The following is a 20,489-nucleotide window of genomic DNA, read 5'->3' as shown; positions in this document are numbered from 1 at the left end:
GACTGTATTATTAACATTTATATATTAATATTTATTATAAATTATTAACACACCATAATAATTAATATCAACCGTCAGATGGATATTATTTTATTTCTGGTTTTGACAGATTTCTATAAACATGTGTACATAACATGACTAGCTATATAAATATGTTATAAAATATGTACGTGTATTTCTAATTTAGAGCTCGAAGCGTTTAAATGATATACGTAACTTAGAGATCGAATTGGTATAAATAAATATATTCGACATTTCCAAAAGAAACATAATTATTTCTAAGTAATGTATCGTTTTTAGTTATTCTAATCTTATTCAATTTATGGACTCGTATTTAATATTCGCGTTTAATGTCCAACTTACTAAAAAAAAATACTGTACTATAATGAAATTTTAGAAATTATGTGAGGGCTTTGAACGGATATCTTTAAATATGGTAGGTATTTTATATTTCGGCAGTGCTTCGTAAGTAAATGCTACAAATCCATATGGGCCTCAGTAAAGTTATTAAAGCTAGAGTTTCTTAGAAAATTTTATGTATTTAGAAAGTGGAAGTGGTTAAAGGAGTCGGAAACGGTTGTTTAGTGATAAAGTTTTGCTATTATGTCTAATTGTCAGGCAATTCGAATATCTATAAAGGAACTGAGATAACGCATGAGGAAAAGGGGCTGATTATTGAGGCAAATTATTGGACATATTTTGTGGCGAAAGGTAAATGTACAATAAATTAACTTAAATTCATTCATTTTTACTCCCCATGTTTTGTTATGAAGTATTTTATGAAATCTTGAATGTAAGAAAAGGGTACATCAGAATCTAGGTTATTATGTATACATTTATACATTATACATCGAGCCATGGTTAATTGGTCAAAATGACTTAAAAAAATCAGTCTATCCGAATTTGGTATTAAAAATACCGGTTGCTATTCAAAAAAAAAATAAGTTGTATTGCGCATGCGCGTACCGAGAGAGTTAAAAATTTGAAATTTATCTGAAAATGTGTATTTATATAACACTAGCTTGTAAAAAAAAAATTCTATTTATTCCAACATAATTCTGTGTTCCCTAAATTGGTGAACACATGGTATATGCTTGATATTACACCTTTGTCATCAGCTAAGTCCCCATTCTTTAGTTAATAGATTATTCAGTATAAAAAACCAAATTCCCTTTCCTTTATATTATCCATTATCGTATTTATAAGGATGAGTTACAATCGGTTCTAGTTTGTATCCCAGAAAATACATATATAATAATAATAATAGGTAAATATAGTATCGCCATAAAAACTATATAGTCTATAATGCACCAGATCTGATTCGAATACATTTTAATAGTATAAAGAGCATGATAAAATCATAGTCAAGGTAATTTTTACAACATAGTGATACTGCTATTAACAATAATCACTCAACCGAATATTTACCCACGTAGTTGAGTATTGTAACATTTACGTAAATTTTTTGTTTTTGAATTTTTTCTACTCCTCTTCGGAACATCATTGTTTCCGAAAGCGATATTCAACGAGTCGAATTCAAGTAACATTCGTGTTTTTTTTTTTTTGTATATATTTTTATTATTGCATTTAGATACCTACAACCTTGCATGGTTCGATGCATTTAAATCGGCGAGACCGAAGAAAATCGTAAACAACAATTAGAATTAAAAAATAAAAATTGTAACACAACTTAACGGAAGCTATTGCGGCTACCACATTCCTTATCACGTATATTTTAACTTTAAAACTTAATTATTACCCTACTAATAGCAATGTAAAATAAATATATCTAATACATTTTATAATTGACTGCAAGTATTATTATATGATATTATTATACCAAGAATAATTTTAGGTCAATAATGAAAATAAATAGTAATTTATACTTTAAATTATTTCATAATCGTTACATTGCTGTATTATTTAAGTAGATATTGTTGTTTATTTATAAAACACCCGCGCAATATATATTTTTTATTTTTATTATTATTACTTATTACTTGTATTAATATATGTCAATGACAACAAAATAAAATTCAAATTTTGAGGTTGACCAATGACCAAAATATTTGATTATTGTTATGATTTTCGAAATTTAATTGTTGTACTCTTACATACGTGGTACTAGTAATCAATTTTCAATATAATAATTAATAAAATATGTTTATAAATGTTCGATTTATATATGTAAAGTATTAACTCATATAAAATTATTGAAACAATCATAAATTAATTTCAATATTGTGAAATTATAATTTTCTAAAGAAACTAAACAGCTGAACTATAATATTTTTTTATTATAATTGTTAATTGCTTGAATTTCTCTGAACTTGTAAAATTAGTAAATATACATTACGTCGTAACCAAAATCATAATTAATTAAAAATATATAATAAATAAATAAGTACCAATCTAACATTACTATCGTTGAAGCGAAAATTTATATTATGCTACATTGCTGTGACGTCATCATATGATTAGCAAAGTGGTAATTACGCATCGCTGGGAGCGCAAAAAAGGTTCGTTGTTAGTTTGCCAAGGTATTCGGAACTTAAAAATTAGCACAAGCCGAAGGCAGAATCAACAATAACTGTAGAACGGCCAAGGTTATATGTTCATTACTTGAAGTACAATTACAATATAATATATATTTTATGAAATGGCTTTTGCTGGATTTATGTAGCAATTTCTTTTCGGTAAATCGTGACTGGCAAACACTATAATACGGTTTTCTTGTAGAATACTATATAGCTTTACATTATATAGCCCTGTTGGTATGCCCAATTGATCATCCAATAAAGATAAGACGAAAAATGCAAAAAAAAAAACCGATAAGAACATAATATTGTTTTGTGCGGTTATCGTGAAACCGCAGAAATATAAAATAAGTTTTAAGCTCTCGTATAAATATGTGTGTTTTTATTTTCATACAAGTATACGTTATGTTAATAATTACATGTATAATATAATATGCATAACTAATGTAAGGTACAGTATACTAAAACTACAGAAGATATGCATGCAACACATCACCAGAATGTCTGTGAATAAATGTAAATGCTATACCGACCTGAGAGTAGAGAATGGGAATGTTGACATTATCGTAACCGATCAGCGATCCCAGCCTGTACCTCATGTCAGACATCTCCAACAGAATGGTTTGTACCATATGATCGTTTGATATCAATTTCTCTCTTCTGGCCCTGTTTATGATGTTGGTAGCCCAAGTCAATGGGATCCAATAATTCGTCATCGCAGTTTTCGCTTCCACCGTTTCAAGTATCTCCTTCTCGCTATCCATCATCAAACCTGTGTCCACCATATTTCAAAAAATGCGTTTCATCACAGGTATCCTTTTTTTTCTTTTTTTAGGCTGACATAATTATCATTCATTTGCTTTTTTTTGAAGAAGCAATATAATGATATTTAACACATTTTTATCTTATTTTGATATTCGTATCGTTGGCCAAACATATAAAACTATATTTATCGATTGATATACTCTATTATTATTGAAGTAAGATTTAGTGGGTACCTAATTAATTTTTACTACACTGATGACTAATAATGTGACAGTAAAAATGAACAATTGAAATGTGATTTTGGAAATTCAATATTCAAATTCAGATGCCATAACAATAAAATCATATAATCTGAGATTAAATTAATCATCAATCATTGATTCTCTTAAATTAAACGAAATAAATAAATTAAAAATCTAAAAAATAAACGTCCTTTTGAGAAAATTTTTTGAAAATTAGTCATATTTTACATAAGCACATTTACATAACAACATATTGTATATGTAACATGAAAGTCAAATAAAAAAAAAAAAAAAAAATAAGAAGATCTAAAAAATAAAACAATTTTATGTAAGAATAATAAATTGCAATTTCGAAATTTAATACATACGCCCACAGACACAGACATAACTACCTACATGTGTTATAGGAGTCTGTACATATAAATCCAAATCAAATATATTCCATTTGTTTACGTAAATATTTTTAAAATGCAACATTGCCTATAAAATTCCCATCACGGCTATGACTCTTACATTAATTTCTTTAATTCGAAATCAGTATTATTAATATTTAATGTAACAAAACTTCTACTGATTTTCACGCAATAATAAAATAATTAATAGTTTTGTTCAGAGAAACTGTAAGCATAGGAAATATACGTGAAGTATAAAAATAGCAACTGTTAAATTACAACAGTAAATGCCCTCGCTCATCTCTCTCTTACTATACACATACGTGTACATATGTATAACGCTCTTTCACGCACAGACATTAGTTCTGTTTCGGTCTTTCAATATACATGGTACTACACTTTCTCTCGGCAATTAGATTACGTGTGCATACTTACAACAACGAATGTGTGCCTACTTACACGCACAACGTAATCAAGTAAATTGGGTATTAACTGTTCGTATAAATATATATATATATATACATATATTGAGTCAATCGATGAGCGTCATGCTAATTATGGTGGTTTTAAAATAATAAGAATAATCAGATAAATAATGAGACAACGCGTGTAATGCATTGATCGGACACTCTGACAATACCCAAATCGACTCGGACGCAACCGGTGTGATTTTTTGGCGTTATTATTAATTATTCTTAAAGAAATGTAAAATATACTGTTGTTCTATTCGCGTTTGCATGCCTGACACATCTTGTGACAGGTGAAATTTATCTGCCATGCAAAACGTTCACCTTTCTGATGTTACACGGGTTTATCCTTTGTAACACAATCACCGCGAGATATATAAATGTATATATGTATGTTTAAATATATATACGTGTGTGTGTGTATGTGAGTGTATGTAGAGGTACATAATAATATTATACAAAGTAATTCGTTTTGTTATAAAATTATTATGTACAAATTAAGGCAGTAACATTATAGTGAAGTTAATTAATAATAACCAGCCTTGGTTTTAATGGATATCAAATAGCTTAAGCTTTTATAAATGGATTCAAATGCTGAGCCACTGGAGGTATGTTTTCCAAAAAGCCGACACAATTAGTTCGGTACGTGATACAAGTAAAAGTAATTTAAACTTTAGATTCCGATTTAAGAATATTATTACATACAATAATCCATAGTTTTGGCGCAACGATTATAATATATATATATATATTTTTTTTTTTTATTCATAATATAGATCCTTTAAGTACATTTCTGTATGTAGTTATCCGGTCCAGGATCATAATTTCAAAACTTCTAATATTTTTCGTAACACGCTTAATATCCGATTATCCGACTCCCAATATTCATCTGTACGTACTATGTATTTGTTTTATCGTTTAATATACGCATGCACATGCAAAGCAAAAGCTCTGTTAGTCAAACAAGCACAAAAAGAGAATGAATAATGTCACACCAAGAAATCAACACGTTTACTATTATTACCGTATTTAATGAAATAATGAAAAAAAACTACAGTTATTAATAAGTGTAATATTATTCATGAAAATCACAACAAGTTATCCCCAGAAATCTGCTGACATAATTGATTTTACAGTTATAATTTATCATAATTGATTTACCATAAGCGTATAATATATATTTATATACATGTTATCAAAAATTCGTTCGATGTAAACACATGTAAATAATGATCGACATTTTTTTTTTTTTATCATTAAATTCAATGCATTATCGTGCCGATTGTAGAAAATATTATATCACACTATGACAAATGGGGATCTTTATTCTAAAATTATAAATACAGCTGTGTTGCGTTGAAAAAAAAAATATGTTTAAAACAAAATCAGCAGGTGACCGGGAAAAACGAGTACGTCGTGAAAACGAAAACACAAATGAAACACGAACGAAATTGCTAAACACGTATGATCATATTAACAATAATAATATGTAGTCGGTAGGGTATTGGCAAAATGGCTGACCTGTGTGTAGACGAGCGGCACGCAAACGGTGTCATAGCTGATCAGAGAGCCCAGTCTGCGCCTGATGTCCGACAACTCAACGAGTAGCGTCTGGACTACCTGGTCGCTGGATATGAGCGATTCTCTGCGAGCCCGGTTTATGATGTTGGTCGCCCACACCAATGGCATCCAATACTTGGACATCGGGCTCCTCTCGTCCATCATTTCCACGATTTTTTTTTCGCTCTCCAACATGATTCCTGTGTCGTGTTCAAGTTTGTTACACGTTCAACAACAACAACATGTGTATTACACCCGGACTCAATACCCCCTTCCATTCTCCCCGTCCGCCTCACCCTGAGTTGTAAGTTTTTTAGAGCATCATCCATTGAAACACACATTATAATCATTCTGTAGACATATTTTTATAATATCAATAATGCCTGTATATCTATCGCGATAGGTCAAAAAAACTTTTGCTATATTACACATTATGTTTTGTTTTCAAAAAAAATTACTCCATTCATATATTTTTAAATTAATTATTTTTAATCGGAGAAATAAAACATTCGTTCGCGAATAGCTTACAAAATAATAAATACTTATATAGTTGCATAAGCATTAACTATTTATTTTAATAATTTTTTTTTTTTTTGCTTTACGCGCCATTTAGGCGCTTCGCATTATAATAATTTATTATTTTTTATTATTATTTGAAATATTTTATTTATTATGTTTATTGACTGCTCTGAAGTTATGAGTGACAGTATATTTGAAAAACATTAACATGATTATTATTATTTTAAAAACATTACTTGTGCTAAACATTTTAAAACGATTTTAATTTTTTTTTTACTGAACATGTAAACAAATTGACTACGCAAACTACAAATACTAAATATGATAAGTAAATTAATTAAGACGATAAACATCGAACAGCGAACACGATTTCTATACCTACATATAAATATTTAATATTACAAATCAAAGATAAAGTACACATTTATAAAATTGTTATGGATTTTGAGGTGCAATTTTTAATTTGGTAATCAAATGACAAATACTCTATGAAATGATGGTAAGAAATGTAGATAATTATTTCAAAACCAATATTCGTTGATAACGGTTATAGAACTCGGAAGTAAAAATCCTTGAAACTTTGTTTCCATTATCAATAAACAATATTATAATGTCAATTATATACACATATATATATTGCTTACTTCCAGAAACTATTTTAAACATAATAATATAAACACCGTCACACCCTAATGTAAAGGTCATGAAACAAAGAATTCTTACACATGTTTTTAATTTACCATAATTAATATCTATAGGTCCATAATCCTATGGTTTGGAATTAATTTATTTTTATCTGCGATTGAACTGAAAGAGCACGGTATTAAAACAAAGCAAAATCTTTCATTCGTAACATTCAACAATATTATTCATTGTAATATAATTAATATTTACTATACTGAACATGGAAAATATTAATGCACCAATATTCACGTACACGACAAGAGATGACATATAGATTTAACTGTAATTGAGTAATAGGTAACGTTGTTTGTTTGTTTGTTATAATATGCGTATAATACGCCGTGCGTACGCGTAGCCTGTGTTAGAATCTAAGCCCTATCGAAATGCGTAATCGAATAAAACATGACAAGATAAAATGATGTCAATTGACCATTGTTGTCAAAACCAATCCATTCGTAATAGTCCCATCCTATAGCTGTAAGTAGGTATGTGTATTATAATAGCCTTGTATACGAACACAACTATTAGGCATTGTTGTAACACATACATAATAATGTATTATTTTCATTTTCAACGCTACGGATTTATGCTCTAGGTCAAAAGTATGTGTAAAACATTTTTGCGGATGTATGCTAATATAATATAATGCAAACATATCCGGATGAAAATTCTCTAGTGATTATTACAGAATACAATATGTAACACTGCACCCTGACGTTTCACCCGCAGATAACTTCATTAAGAACTTTATATTAATCTGGTTGTTGTAAATCTACGGAATGATCTAATTTTGAAACTACTTTAAATTTGTACGCAGTCACATTCTTTAAATAAATTGATATCCAACAGGTTCTGAGTAAATTCTATGCGAAAATAAACCGGTTGTACCACGTGTTCAAAGAGATAATTAATCGAGTCAATAAACCATGTTGCTGCTATGTAAAACATTTGCTAGTTTTATATATTATTATGTAGGCTATCATTGGCTATTTATACTTAATTACAAACCGAGACGGTGCATATTTAGAATTTCTATGAATATAATGAGATTGAGTACTCACCAGCATCAACGATGTGCTGTAATGTGGGAAATCGTTTTTTCACCCTTATGCTCACCTGTTTTAAAGTGATAACATAAGCCAGTACAGCATACCTCACAATATTTCTTCTCATTAATCGTCCTCTCTCGTCCTGAAATAAAATAACTAGTGATAATAATAATACTCAATCCTTCCGGAATGTAACGTAAATATTTAAGTCCTACAACTCCACTTGTAATTTTTCCATACCTGCCTTTAATTCTTGGTTAATTCTTTATAATTTAAATGTAAATAAAATACTTGTTATATAAAAAGTAATTAAATATAAAACATTTTTTATCTTCATTGTATACAAATTGTATTCAAAATTATTTACTATTGTAAAGGGTGATTGTAATTGGGTGAACAACAGTCTTTTAAATCGTCCTTCAAATAAAAGTTTTTCGACGTGCCTACAACATAGGTAAAATGCTTACATTGCTTAGATTAAGTTTTGTAATAGATTATATTGTTTTGTGTATAGTACGGTGTAAGCATTTAAAAATAAAATATTAACAACTATGACACCATGGTTTGAATAATTCAAGACTTATTTAATATTTTAAGGGTTTCTAATTTATTTAATTACATAGTTTAACATGAATATAAAAAGTTGGTTTTCGTATAATATTCACTTTTATTCGATAAATAAATAGTCAATGTTATGTTATAAATATTTCACATCTCCCTTTTTTAAGCAAATAAATATTAAATTATATTATAACTTGGGGCAGGAATTATATTCTATTGCATATGGTTTTTGAGTCTATGCAGTCAGAAGGAGGTTCAAAATCTTAACAAATCATGATAAAAGAAAATTAATGGTAAAAATGTTTTTTGCATATTTGAAAATAGCTCGTATAATAAAGAATATCAGAGGATATATCGATTAATGTTTATAGATGTTCAATATTTTTTGTTGCTGTGGCGTAAATAATATAAGTAATATGTCCGATAATAGTGATATGATATTGATATATTACATACCATCGTATTATATGATAATTATACCCTAAATCAGCGTTTATCAAACTGTGTTCCGCGGAACCCTTGGGTTCCCCGAAGATCACTTCAGGGTTCCGCAAAACTTAAGTAATTTTTTAAACAATTTTAAGAAAATTACTTTAAAATTTCAAACTAAAGATTAGTAATGGTGAAAAAGTATTATTATTATATATATATATATATATATATATACAATTATTATTATGTTTATTTTTATTTTAACATATTTTTTGAATTAATATGAATTAATTTGAATACCTTTAACACAATATTATAAGTTATTTATAAATAATCCTAAAAAATGCTAAAAAGCTAAAAAAAAGTATGGGTGCCACGATAAATGTAGACATCAAAAAAGGTTCCACGGATAAAAAAGTTTAAGAAACGCTTCCCTAAATAGTAATTTACTGTAATAGTTTGTGATAGATAAGTGATAATATCTAAGATAACGATGCAGATACAATTGGTAAACTTAAAAAAATACCAGAGAAAATAGAAATAAAATAAAAATAAAAATTGATCAACTTCAAAAAAAAAAAATCAAAGGCTTATCAATTTTAAAAACGTAGCTAACGTTTTAAGTGGAAATAATGAATTATAACTTATAGACAATTTTTCACCGGCTATGACAACTGATTTGCTACATGCTTCTGTGACTTCAGTTATCGTCGAATGTTCTTCATATAAAAAAACATTTTAATAAACCGTCGTACAAATATGACACCAGAGCACACAAAACAAAATACAGTTGTCAACTGTTTTCAAACATTTTATTAATTAAAAACACCTCATTAATATAATTTAATTTAATTTTTTTTAACATGTAGTATTTTTTATGATGTACCTCTTTATATCAGGTTTTTGTATTATGTGCTTAATTATTTTGCATATTATGTACCTATTTATATAAGTTTTTTTGTATTATTTGCTTAATTATTTTGCATATAAATGCTTATTTTTAATTCAAGAAAATATATTTATAAAAAAACATATGATATTTTTTGCATATTTTATTATGATTCGAAAAGAATATTGGAAGAATATTTTCATTTTTTTAAGAAAATATTAAGATCTTATTTTGGCTTTTTTAAAATAGTATAATTCCGACCCCTAATTATAACAAAATATTACTATTATTATTATTATTATTCGAATTCAATGAAAGTAAAATATGTATTTATGGGATTTAATAAATTTATAATATTTACTACTGAAACTATCTCTGTAAGATGTTAAAATTTACATTTCAACATGTTATTCTTCTTATTCTCCTTCACCTTTCTCCCAACTATTTGGGGTCGTCCATCCTTGTCCTAAACCTCCACTCATCTCGATTTTCTACATCCCGTACACACACACCAACGACCCTCTTATCATTCTCAATTAATCGTATCCAACCATCTCTTTTTTGGTCTTCCTCTTCCTCTTTTCCATTCAACGTCCATTTTTATAACAACTCTTACTGCATTTATTTTCTCTCGTCTCATTACATACCCAAACCATCTTAGTCTATTTCCTCTCATCTTGACCACTATAGATACTACTACCTCTCACATATTATTATTTTGAATTATATTTGATTTGAGTATATATAAATACAAAATTAAATTATCGACTTTATTTAAGATTCATCTCTATTGTGTTTTTACAAAGTATAACTATTATAATAACGTTTAATATATAAGAATATTCAAAAGATAGATAATATTATAGAAGAAAATGTTGAAAACCCTTAAGGGCATAAAGAAAACTAACACATTGTTAGAAATTTCTAGTTTTTTTTAAATACTTATACTTATACATATATTTGAAAATTATTGAAATGAATATGAAGTAGGACTTTCTTAAGAAATTCTTAAAATTGAAACGTAAATTTTGTAAGTGTATAATATTCGAATGGCTTATCAAAACTTTTTACTTTTACTTTTAATTTTTTTGTTGGTATTTAACATTTATATGCACTTTAAATTCATGAGACTCATTAGATTATGATATTATGAGCACATTTTTAAACGCCATTTAAAAGTATACATATTTACGATTCATTACATTTGTTTTAAAACTATTTTCTTACCGTGGTTCCAGGTATAGCAGCACTTGCGAAAAGAGCCAACGTATCAGGCCAAGGTAACAACCTATACTGTTCCCACCATCGTTTTACTACTAAGCCAACATAGAAACTCATGGCAAACGTTAATGGAACACTTGCAGAATGGCCAGCTAGGTAACACCGAATTTTTATAAATAACCTAAAATAAATAATAGATTATTAAATTGTTATCCTTAAATTATATATCAAACAAATTTTACCATTCTAATATAATAAAATTATGTTTATTTATGAATTATTAGGATAATATATAAATATTTATTATTAACAAAAAAAGTTGTTTATAAGTTCCATTTATTAATAATACTTTGATTTTTTTTTTTTTTTTTTTTACTTGAATTGTAAACCTTATTATAATTACTAATGTATATATAATTAATACCAATTATTTAAATTTCCGTCTAAGGAGACTATTTTAATACATTTTATAAAATTATTATTTTGAATATTGTAACATACTTTTGTTGAGCTTCGGTGAATGCAAACCTGTATGCTAAATTTAATGCAAAATAAACCATTAAATAGGCTGCTAATTCCCTCCATACAAGCTTGTAGACGCTTCCTCGCCATCTAAAATAAAATTGTTAATTATTACTTACTACCAATGATGAAAAAAAATGAAACAATAAATAGTATTAATGTGGAACCAATTTTTAAACTAAAATTTTCAGTAATAAATAATAAATATTACTGTCTTAATCTTTGTTATTTTTATATTTTAATGTATCATGTATCATCACTATAATTAATTTTAATTTTAATAAGAATCTTAAATTGTACATTTTTTATTAAAAAATAAATATAATGTGTGTAAGAGTGTGTTGCAACGCAATTTCTACTATTTTCAATATCATAGGGTAACATCGATATAACATTGCAACACTAACATCAAGTTCTTACGGCCTACGTGTTTGATTCGATCCCGCTAAGCTGTATATTTGCAGTAATACTACAAATACTTTACACATAAGTCTAAATTTGTGACCTCCAGGCCAAAGGAATGTAGCAGTGAAATTTAATCTAAATAATTTTGCTTTAAACCCAGTCTTAATATTAGTCGAGAGTAACCAGCAGCATGAAAAATACTTGAAAGCAATTATAATCCAATTTGAATGATACTAATATTTACAATATATACTATATTATACTATGTACTATATTATACTATCTATATATGATTTCGAGAAAAATGACCCAGTAGTAAAACATACGAATAAAAAGTGTGTAATAAAACCCAAGCGTTCATAATGATATTCAAATTAATGTACTCGATGACTAGAATTTTAATAAATAATTCAATTAGTCAAGGAAGCTGCTTCTGTACATGATCATAAAATAAATAGGTATAATATTTTTTTATTTTCTCTTGGCATTGGATTTATATTTTTCCTAATCACATGTGATCTCTTTATAGTTAGTTAAAAGTAAATTTCATAAATATCGAAAAAGTTTTAACAATTATTTTTTCACATAATTGCTATAAACTCATAAATAAACAATATAAATTATCAATTATTATCCAAAGTTGTACACAACGTGTTTTGTTTATTATCATCAATAACAATATCCATAAACGGTTCTACGGGAGGGGCAAGTTAGGCGGCTGCCCCCTCTACGAGTTGTTACTCTACTTAAACATTTCAAATATTGGTTGGTAACCCCTCATATTACATGTTTATTTAAAGTCTGCATGGTTGTAAGTAATAATATTATTATCTACAACCCTGGGAGCCATTCATGTAAATATGCTGATAAGATTTTTGCGTCAAAATTTTCAGTATTATTATAATTTATTTTTATCATTGACAAATCATGAACCAATATTATTACTTTATTATTATCTATATCACAAACGTTTTGTATAATTTTTTACTTTAATTTGAAGTGTGTATTTTATTTAGTATTCTTGAGTTTTTTGGATAATATTAATTATAATAAAAATTATATACACAAACCAAAGTAAAAAAATAAGAACTTTATACGATTTTTTCATACAAGAACCATCATTGGCGGCTCTATGAGGTGTGCCGAGTGTGCCTAACCCTAATGTGAATAATGCAAATAAAAAAATTGAATAATTACAATTGAGAATATATGTGCATACACATTAATTAAATTTTAGTTTTTTGTAAGTAATATTGCAAGTGTTCAGAATAAGTCTGAAATAATAATTACGTGTATATTTTACCAATCGTTATTTTACATCATTAACGAATCCTTTATTTTTAGAATTTAAACCATAACACGGTCTACACGTACATGTTTATAGCCTCCCCTTAATATTTTGAAAAAATAACCAAAAAATGACAGGGCACACTCAAATGTATCACTCTGTGTCCGCCTATGAGAACCACCACAGGTAAATTGTGGTAAGTTATTATTTTAAAATTTTATAAGAAAAAATAATATAAATGTAAGTATTTGTAAGTGTATTATTCATTTTACAAAATAATCTTATTTGAAATAAGTTAAAATAGTTATCAATAAAATACTTTTTTTATACTATTGCTAGTCTAAAGATTTAAACAAAATAGTGTTAATATTTTACTTAAAGCATTTCCTGCCCCCCCTGCCAAGAGAGTCTAGTACCGCCTATAACAATATCAATAACATTAATAACATATCTTTAAAAAACTGTTTGTATATTTTTTGAATATCTATTTAAATGTTTATCAACTTTTATTCTTTTTAATCCTCCAAAAAAATATTAAGAAAAATAATGGAATTATTTGTAATAACATAATATAACAATAAAATAAATTATTATAAGAAATAGCGTTGAAATAATTAAAACATAACACCTTATGTTACTTAAGGTCTCTAAGAAATGTAATTTCCTATTAAAAATTAAACACATACAGAATACATCAAAACTATGCAATTTACGATACCTTTGTTTTTGACCAAATTAATTTTAGCTACTTGAATATAATTCAGAAAACTGAACTAATTGAAATTTTTAATAAATATTCATTATTTATATATGGGTAGTATTATATATTTGTATTAAGTATGTAAGTTAATAAATTATTTTATTATTTATAAGTTTCATATAACTTCTGATAAAATAACAAAAATATAGTTTTTCTAATTTAATTTTAAAAAATCTTCATTTTTTATTTTAAAACTTAAAATATCAATTCAAAATCATTTACGAGTATGCGTTAATCTACATAGCTTAAAAAAATCATTAATTTAAAATTTTTTTTTAAGCATTTGAAGTTTAAAAATATGACCTACGTAAGTAAAAAGATTGCTGACTCATGATGCAAGAGATTTAATTATTGAAAATGTAAGACTTTCGAATATTCCTAAAATCTGTTATTTTCACAATTTGTATGATAGTTTTGAAATGTTATGATTTATTATATGAAATAGGTAATAACATATAATTAACAAAGTTTAATCAGTTTTTGCCAGCCAGTGCCTGTCTTTGTATAGTGTTTCGATTGTGATCTATGCGTATTATTGTTTTCAATTTAAATACTCCCAATTCCAATTACTTATCTATCTCCAACAGTAGCACTTTTTTTTTTAAATTTAAAAAACAAATTCAAATTCAATCTATATTAATATATGTATTTATGTATACTTATAATATATAAATTATTAAATTTATATAATATTTCAACTGTTGTAGGTAAATTAACAATGCAAATAAATTATTTATCCGTTTATTAGTTTATTTAGGTACATCGTTTAAAATAGTAATAACAACATTTTTTTTTCACAAACATTCCTGAATCTAATTGGAGTATCACTGCATACTTATTATTCACCCGAAAAACTTTAAAGGATAAATAAAAAAATCTTATTATTTTATTAATGGACACATTTTGTTTAATTTCTATAAAACTTGAAATTCAAATAAATATACTTATATTTGTATAACTATGACATTTTGTTTAACTCTATGATTTATGGAAATGATAATATGCATAAATATTTATTTTTTTAAATATGATGACTTCGACTATTATATCACACAATGATATTACGGTGTATCGGCCTCGGAATTAGTGTGCATGGTCAACAAAGTGCATTCTACAAAGGATAACCGCATTTTATAGACACAATTTAGTACTGGAAATAGAACCGGTCATATCTTACTAAAACATAACCGGTCTACCGGACACCGCCCTCTCGTACAAAACGATCAAACGTGAACTAGGCTATTTTCTCACCTGGTTCAGTCTTTCAGTCAATTCAGATTTCCTGGTCAGTATTTGAATAAACTATACTTAAATTAACATAATAACTCATTAGATAAATAATTATAAGATATCCAAATTAAAAGTAAAAGCAAATGAAGACAATTAATACAGGAATTTTAAATTATTTAATGACAATATGAAGTATTTTTATTGTATCTGAATACATTATTATACCCAAAAACGTAGATAGGAGTACGTAAGTATAAAAAGCCATATACAAAATTATAATTATAATACAAAAATCAATAGATTAACCGTTGATTGGTTAAATTTAAAATGTTTAAAAAAATTAATATAAATTAATTTTTTTACAGTTAGAATCTCAATATACTACTATACTAACCTATCTAAACCCTTAATCCTCAAATATTATTTGACAAAATATTTTATTTACAAATCGTATATATTAACTGTTGTATAAATTAAATAATAACTTAATAATTTCCTAGAATTTTAAGCCATAAACTATCAAATTTTAATCATGTTTAATGCGTTATGCAGTATTTAAATGAGTAGAATAAAAATGAATAGTAAAAAATACAAATCATATTATGTACTTATATTTTTGTGTCATTATTTTATATGCCGAGATGATAAATGCGAAAAATCAGTTGAAATAATAGAATAAAATACGAGTATCTCAGATTCAGCAATACCAATAATTGCAGGTTGATGGTCATTTAAACCTATCTGCAATAATTAAATAATGTTATGAGCAGTCACGAAAACAAAAAAAATATATTTTGGGAGAGAGGTCAGATATACATTTCCATACTTATTTAATCTATAAACTAATTTTACTATATAAAACGTATTTAATAATTTTCATAAATTTGGAGGAGGAAGTTAGACCCTCAAACCTTCTTTATGTATGCACCTCGTTATATGTGAAGTATTAGTAAATAAAAAATACTTATTATTATGGAAAAAAAATATTAAATATTATGATATTAAACAGCATGGGTAAAACTGATCAACAATCTAAAATCTTAGATATTTTAACTTAGACAAAAATGAAGTAGGTATGTCAAGTTTTGAAGTTGTTTGTAAGTAAAGTTTAGTGATTTTAAAATGCTATAATTTTCAACATTTTAGTTTTGGTAATTTTTTTGTTTCCGAAACATTACATTATTCTTGATTGTATTAATTTATTTACTTCAAAAAAATGTATGATAAAATTTAAATTTTAGACATAATTTTGTTGAAAACGTAGTATTTTATCAGAAAAATATATTTTAAAAATCTAATCCATATTTTACTCCAATAAAATATTGGCATGGTTTAAGTATAAAATTATAACAAACTTGGCTTCACTCAACATCATTTTTCAGTTGCGATTATTAAAGTCACCACCTTGGTATTAAAATTATCAATAAAATTAAGCAACTATGTTTTGTAATAGTATAAACGCAAGACAAGTGATAGCAACAAAGAAATCAATATCAAATAAAATATAGTATAAATATCTCATAAAGCAAAACGATATGGAACAAATACCATACAAAGTCTCAGTTTTCAAACAATTATTCTGTTTTAAACAGAATAATAATTCTTAAATAAATAATAATTCAAACAGAAAACTGTTTGAAAACACATTTTTTATACTGTTAAAATTATAAGTACTAATGTGCGATTCATTATATTATGTAAAAAGTACTAACGATATAATTATATAAAAAGTGTGTATACATTTATACTATTAGACATTAAAATATTATTTCATTTATCACAAAATGTTTTGAAAATTATTTGTTGGACGAGGCAAATGGTTTTGATTACAGTTCACAACTTGAAACCCAATAAATTTATTTTGTATTTCCTTAAAGTAATAGAAGTTACATATATATAAATCCTAAAAATATTATAATAAATAAATAGATATAGTAAAATTCTTAAAAATAATAATCAAAATAATGTTGTTCAATTAAATTAAACGTTTAAAAATTTCCCATATCACATATCCGATCACACACGATTTCTCAAAATTGAAAATAATAATTCTATAATTGTACAATTCTACTATTTTCTCTATTTTCTAACATTGAAAGAATTTTAGAAATCCATGCAATGTATTTGTAAATTAAAAATTATTGTCATATGATAATTATATATTATTTTATTTTATTTAGTTATTTATTTATTTTAAATAGGCTACCTATACATTATTTTTTCTTAATTGGTCCACTAATGTCTAATTTATACTTATACTAATGGAATCAATAAATTATTTTAGAATAATAATTTTGCTTTGTACCATGTAAAATAAATAATAATTCAAATATAAAACAGATATTTAAATTGCTCATATTTAATATCACTTTTCTTATTTAGTAATAACTAATTTTGATAATTTTTCACATTTACATTAATCATAAAATTTTTTTTTCTTGATGATCATAGTACGATAACAAAAAAAAATAATACTTTGGGACTTGAATATTCTATTACTCATATCACTATAGAAGGCATTATTATTTTTAATTAAATACTTTACTTGTACATAATGTCTAATAATAACACAGTAGGTAGGTCATAAGACACAAACTCTCGTGTTACACCAAGTAGTGTTAAAAATCAACAGTAAATCACATTCAACAATAACGTCATTGTGTTTTAAAACAGATCGTACAAAAGCTTCAAAAAGGGCGTAATTCTTGCATAGTACATACAGTATTTGGACACACGTGTCTGGAAATGTAATACTACAATGATTTCTGATTACTATAAGGTATCCATATCCGATGTATTATCATTAATATACATACAAGAATTACATAAGTGAACTATGAAGACTAAATACAAAATATTTATTATACCTAACATTATAAAGGTTCAACTTATACCGAAATTATAAAGGTAATATTAATAATAATATTTATCGACCACATGTGCAGGTAAGTACAATAGCTGTATTAGACATTTTTCACTGTTGAATTTGACCTTGATGGCTTAATATTTAAATATTTGCAACAGTTAACAATTTACGTAACACCTTGCCTAGAATTCCAAAATTTTAACGGAATATTATCGTGATAACACAATTATTGGATACGAGGACAAACGTGCATCGGAAATAAATACGTTTGAACGAAATTTAACTATGTATATGTGAGGTAATAATGATACGGATCTTGTTTGATCATTAATGAATATATATATATATATATATTTGTTACACTTGAATAGTACAACAATAATTCTTCATAACGATAAACAAAGAGTTATAATACACTTTAAAAAATTACTATAGTGGCTAAAAAATGTATTCTTTATGAAGATTACGTTTTTTTAAGGCCGTAAAAAACCAAGTGACCAAGAATAAAAGTGCCCCTTCGTCTCCCATGACCCTTATCATAATAAACGTATATAAAGAGTTATTAGTGGTAGAACCTTGGAAGTAATTACCATGCTATATAATTAAAAAGTAATAATAATAACACCATTCAATATAGTGTTTAAATTTGGTAATGAATTTTTTTTAGACCTTTTTAATGTTTTGATAACTGATGTTTTTTGTATTTCACTAGTTGAAAATATTGTATTATCATTATATTAACTATATATTGTAAGCAGAAAATACTTAAAATTAAACAATGGTTTATAAATACTGACTATAAGAACCAATAGGAAACCAATCAAAAATTTAAATGTTTCTTTGTTTTTAAACCTTATACATTTTATCTTCTTCGCCGAATAAAATAGTTATTGAAAATATAAAAATATAAAACTATTTAAATATGTTACTTAAAATATAACTCAACATTTATATAACGTTTTTCGAAGCTTAATATCCAATTTATTTAATATTTTTCTTATATACAAGTACGTTATAGCAATACCACTGAAAATTAAAACTTAATGAAGCAATGTCCACACCATATTTAAATACTGATTAATTTTAAATAAAATTCACCAGTCTTTTAAATTATGACCTCAAAATTTAACTGAAATTAATTTTATTTAATTACTCTATTTCCTAAGAACAAGACTTACGTAACCTATTACGATTTTGATCGATTCGCAAAATCATCGCCTTAAGCACGTGAAAATTAAACCAGTTTCGACATCATAGTTCATAAATATTCCGCGAATATATTAATAATACATTTAAGTGTACAATAAAGTATTTGTCAAATAATGAATTCCAAATATGAAGCCGTATAACTAAGCATTCAAAAGTTAAAAGATTTGACGAGTTTTTTTCTATATCTAAAAAATTCGGAAATATTGTATTTTGTTTTTACACCAAAAACCTTTTTAATGATGAAATTAATTATGGTTATTTGATATTAGTTTTATTTATGTATTTTATAAGAAACAGAAAAATATATGTATTTTATAATCATTTATATAACAAACAAGACATTTTATGTAACGAATAAATAAGGTATGAGGTATTAAGTAAAATATTATTGACTTGTTGGTGATTAAAAATTTCATTTTTAATTAAAAAAAGTATTACTGATATGTATGACGATTAAAACAACTAATAAACAAATTCATGGTTTTTATTAATTGTATTATTTTTCTTAGTTATATATTATCTCGTAGTTACCTATGTTGAATGTATTATCATATATACTCGTAGTATACATATATAAAATAGTAACATGTATAGTACACCATATATACATTTATAATTTTAGAACAAAATTAGACCTAAATAAATAAATAAATATGGTTGTTTAAGCTTCATTCAAATTATTTTTGGTAAAAAAAAATTAAATCGTGAATAAACCTCCAATATACAATGTTATAATATTTATACAGTTTTATTATAACGACGTAGTAATACAAAGTTACAATATATACATATATATATATATATATATTTTTAACTTTTATCAAATCAAAATTAATAGCCAAAATATCTGTTTACGTGGACAAAAGTATCCCATTTTATATTGCTGTATTT

At 25.9% G+C, this 20,489-nt stretch overlaps 1 protein-coding gene across 3 annotated transcripts in view; it reads right to left on the bottom strand.

Moving 5' to 3' along the window:
- Window positions 1–20,489, bottom strand: part of LOC112680194 (bestrophin-4) — a 41,231-nt gene that overhangs the window by 20,094 nt on the left and 648 nt on the right. For 2 of the 3 annotated variants that reach the window (XM_025550223.1, XM_025550221.1), the window contains exons 2-5: window positions 11,820–11,930; window positions 11,325–11,499; window positions 8,228–8,357; window positions 5,925–6,163 (exon numbers count right to left, since the gene is read on the bottom strand). In XM_025550223.1, the coding sequence (XP_025406008.1) occupies window positions 5,925–6,163; window positions 8,228–8,357; window positions 11,325–11,499; window positions 11,820–11,930 (655 nt within the window). Of the gene's footprint in view, window positions 1–3,070; window positions 3,310–5,924; window positions 6,164–8,227; window positions 8,358–11,324; window positions 11,500–11,819; window positions 11,931–20,489 lie in introns of all 3 variants that reach the window. The other variant, XM_025550222.1, reaches the window with a different exon arrangement.

Source organism: Sipha flava, unplaced genomic scaffold (genome assembly GCF_003268045.1).
Source record: "Sipha flava isolate LNK unplaced genomic scaffold, YSA_version1 174_pilon_pilon, whole genome shotgun sequence".
Classification (NCBI taxonomy): Eukaryota; Metazoa; Arthropoda; class Insecta; order Hemiptera; family Aphididae; genus Sipha; species Sipha flava.
The sequence above is the reverse complement of the archived record's forward strand: the minus strand, read 5'-3'. Positions and strand labels throughout refer to the sequence as shown.